At 49.5% G+C, this 3,906-nt stretch overlaps 1 protein-coding gene across 1 annotated transcript; it reads right to left on the bottom strand.

The window, feature by feature from the left end:
• Positions 1–1,282: 1,282 nt before the first annotated feature.
• Positions 1,283–2,207, bottom strand: LOC123124947 (blue copper protein). Its single transcript, XM_044545495.1, has 2 exons — positions 2,006–2,207; positions 1,283–1,885 (listed from the first exon to the last, which is right to left on the bottom strand). Exons 1-2 carry the CDS (start codon positions 2,166–2,168, stop codon positions 1,560–1,562), a joined length of 489 nt encoding a protein of 162 aa, XP_044401430.1. The 5' UTR covers positions 2,169–2,207; the 3' UTR covers positions 1,283–1,559.
• Between the last annotated feature and the right edge of the window lie 1,699 nt (positions 2,208–3,906).

Raw genomic sequence — 3,906 nt, 5'->3', positions numbered from 1 at the left:
AGTTCTGCTCAAGCTTCTTGTTTGCGGATTGATGTTTAGGACAAGCAATTCTATAGCTGCCTGCTATGTCATTGTGAGCTGCTGCATGCATTGTCCAGATGCAGAGGACGGGGCTATATTCTCTCTTTTTTTTAAAAAAAAGTCCTTGTGCGCTGTAGTTTGATGTCAAGGTTTTCTTAGCTTCAACAGATTGCCAAATTTGCATAGCCATGGAGATTAAAGCAGGGCAGTAGCTTTTCAACAACCATCAGATGCATGATCCGACCGACCATTTTTATCTACTATATCTAAATAGCTAGCCCCCACTATTAGGAATTCTCTTACTTCTCTTTGAGCCACATCACCTAAATTAGTTTAGCTGTTGGATATACTCGATCGGACTACATTAGCCATTGGATCTACCCATTAAGAGCCACCAACGCATGCATGCAGTGCATATAGTAAATCATGCGTAAAGAGTGTTTTAATCAATTAAAAACTGATGCATGCATGCGTCTCATACTCACTATGAAAAAAGTGACGCATGCATGCATATTTTGTTTTGTTTTCATCCAATTCTGCACTTATACATAGAGATGTAAATTTATTTATTTATTTTTAAAATATTAATAAACAAATTACCCTTCTGAGTAGAGATTGTAAAGCCATTAGCTTGGTTGATTAGTTCAGATCACTTTTTATTTCATACAAACTCCTGCAGCAACACGCGGGGCATTCTTCTAGTTTACCATGTTCCTGCCCCTCGACCTTTTTGTTCCTTGGATTCTTGATCCCCTCCTAACTTACCAGCAATCAGATCCATCCTCATATCCTCTAATTTGTTTTTGATTCTATCACAATTCGCATATACTGGGCTTCCCTGATTACCTGAGATCTGCTTCCTCGACGCTTGGGTTGGTTTTTCCTTTTTGGCATATCTCCGCATCGCCTCTGATCTTGATCCAGTCCTCCCGTAGTCCCAGCGGGTCTGCATGATCCCGATGCCTCTCTTCTACATCCCTCTCTCTCAACCTCATCTCTCTCAGTGGTGGCAGATCCCGCCGTCCGGCCGGGATCTTCTCTCACGCATCGGGGTCGCCTCGCGATCGCCTCGGCAGGGCTTCCGCTAATCACGCCCATAGTCTCCTTTTCCTTTTTACCGCTTAGTCGATTTTATTACTCAGCGTGACACATCACCCAACACTCTGGAAGCATGAAGAATATGTACTAATTTTCTAGAAAATGAACTAAGCTACACACAAAATGCTAGGAACCGTCTCTTTGCATCAGAGGAAGAAAGAGGTTTTGTAGTGTAGGGCGCGTGTTGGACTGTGACTTACTTACACTGACCACAAGAAATTTTAGTTGCCCACATCACACAATGTATGCTCAGGCATCACGACGACACTCCAGCGGCACACACAGGCCGCGCCACAAACCAACGAACACGTCACGTACATGGTGAAGAGTGGCGCGCCAGAAAACGTAGCAAAAAACACAGCGAACTTATTAACCGTACACACGAATCAAACTGCAGTGTCTTCGCCCTGACCATACTCACCCACGATGACGGGCTTTCATCAGAATGGTGCGAGCACGATTAGAGCCCCCGCGGCGGCGGTGACGAGGCCGCTCATCGCCGGCAGGAGGGATCCCCCGGCGGCGCCGGCGGGGATTGTGCCTCCCGTCGTGGAGCCCCCCGCGACCGTGACGGTGACGGCGAGCTTCATGCCGCTGGCGCAGTGGCCGGGGACGTCGCAGATGAAGTAGTGCACGCCAGGGGTCGTGAGCGTGATGGTGGTGGCGCCGCTGTCGTCGTTGCTCAGCGAGTTGCCGCCCGAGCAGGCGTCGTAGCCGCTCTTGTTCACCTCCGTCACCGTGTGCGCCTTGCTCGTGTAGTTGAACACTGCGCAGGAAGTACGTAGATCACCGACATGTACGCGTACGTATACGTGCTATTAGTAGCTAAATACTCCTACGTGTGATGATCAGTGGCTAGCTAGTTGTAGCGAGCTATGTATCTCACCTAGCGCGTCGCCGACCGCGAAGGTCTTGTCGGACGTCCAGGCCGTGTAGTCGACGCCGGTCTGCCAGCCGTGCCCGTCGCCGACGTCGAACGTCGTAGCCGCCGCCGCCGCGGCGCAGCTCGCGACCAGCAGCGCGACGAGAGCGGCAGAAAAGGACGCCATGCTCGGCTGATGAAATCCCTGATAAGTGGATAACTGTTGTCGTTCTACGCTCGACAGCAGGTCGGAGCTAGGGTCTATTTATACACAGTTGTAACAAACTCGCACTTTCTTTTCTTCTTTTTGAGACGAACAAATTCGTAGCTGAGAATCGAACTTCTGCCAAATCTCCCCTTTCCGGAGCCGGCGCGGGCGCGGGGTGTGAATGGAATGGGGCCGCCATGGCTTTGGTGCGACACAAGGCTTCCAGCAATCCAATCAGAGGGGAGGAGAAGCTTCGCCTACCGCGCTGGCCTATCTGGCTGGCATCTCTGCCCCTGTTGTGTTTGTGTGCCGCGCGCTGGCAACCGCACTACTCATATATGGGAACGCCTTTGGGTGATCCGATTCGGAGCATCCGCATTTTCTAGGAGCTACTCACGGATCGAGCTTTGTCTTTCGTCTTCCACGTGTTACCACCTTCAACTTCGAATCGGGATATAGTAGGGTCCATGATATTCCGACCAATGGGATTGATCTAGGCACTGCTGGAACCACGCCAACCATGTTCTTTTTACCACCTCGATCGAATACTCTTCCAACTTTACATTACTGAAAATATTAGTAGCCAAATTTCTAGTGTGTGATGCCGTCATCAAATGCGAGCACGGGAGATGATACAACGTAGACCTCTCGTATGAGCACTCACATCTTTTAAGATAAAGCTTGAACGACCCACCTTCATATGGCACGCCGTCCGCATCAATCCAGTCATCAACCTTGAGGGGATACTAGGGTTTCTCCAAATCGATATTGTCGGGGTTACAAATATAGGTAGGCCCAAGTATATAAATGACCCAACAAGAGGCCATGGCCGATCATGGATACAACCCAGAAGATCATGGGCCAAGGGGCGTCACCACCAGCCCATCAAAGAATAGAGGGGTGACTCGGGACAAGACTAAGGGCGTGTTTGGTTGATTACCAGAAGACGCCACACCGAAGATGCGGCCGCGCCACAGGTGCGGCGGACGAAATGAGCGCCAGCGCCACACTTTTGGCGAGCCATGGCGTGAAAAATGAAAGTGCAATGCGTACGCATAGTGCGGCACGCCACAACATCTGCATAAAGCAAACATTGGCTAAACTTAGGCGTATGGAGTTGTGGCGAGCTGTGGCATGCCGTGGTAATGAACCAAACACGCCCTAAGTCCTTACAATCGGGTCTTGAGCCGCCTGGCGGACAAGACCCTACACTCGGCCATCAAGGTGACAGGAGCAGTTAGCTGGGCCTACAACCGAGGGTTACAGATGAAAGCACAAGTGCTCCCTGGGTGATTTTGGTAATTAATGTCAACATATCTCTTGTTGAACTAATGTCTTTATCTTGTGTATTTCAGACAAGTTCAACAATGGCGTGGTATGGACAAGAGGATGTGGAACCCCTTCAAAATGCTAAGGACACATATTGGCAAAAGCTCAAGACTCTTCATTTATATTTTAGTGACCCAAGATCATATTGAGTCCATAGGAAAGCCAATACTATTAAAAGGGCATGAGGTGTTGCTTATTGGTCTACTTGCTCAAAATGCTTAGTGATATTGCTCCAAAGCACTCAACCACTTTCTCATTCCAAATACGTCCAAAACCCAAAGTCAAACTCAGCCCCACCGAACTCTTCTATCCGGCGCCACCGAGTTCACCTGACATAGCCACTGCCAGAAACCCTAACACTTCGATCACACCGACACGGATCTCGGTC

The sequence above is a fragment of the Triticum aestivum genome, chromosome 5D, assembly GCF_018294505.1.
Source record: "Triticum aestivum cultivar Chinese Spring chromosome 5D, IWGSC CS RefSeq v2.1, whole genome shotgun sequence".
Taxonomy (NCBI): Eukaryota; Viridiplantae; Streptophyta; class Magnoliopsida; order Poales; family Poaceae; genus Triticum; species Triticum aestivum.
This window is presented reverse-complemented; position numbering and strand designations above follow the sequence as displayed.

Bases quoted from the DNA above. Each gene is read 5' to 3' on its own strand.
- LOC123124947 (XM_044545495.1), bottom strand. From the start codon at position 2,168: ATGGCGTCCTTTTCTGCCGCTCTCGTCGCGCTGCTGGTCGCGAGCTGC. The intron at 1,886-2,005 runs GTGAGATACATA...CTTCCTGCGCAG, and splicing joins CGCGGTCGGCGACGCGCTAG to TGTTCAACTACACGAGCAAG.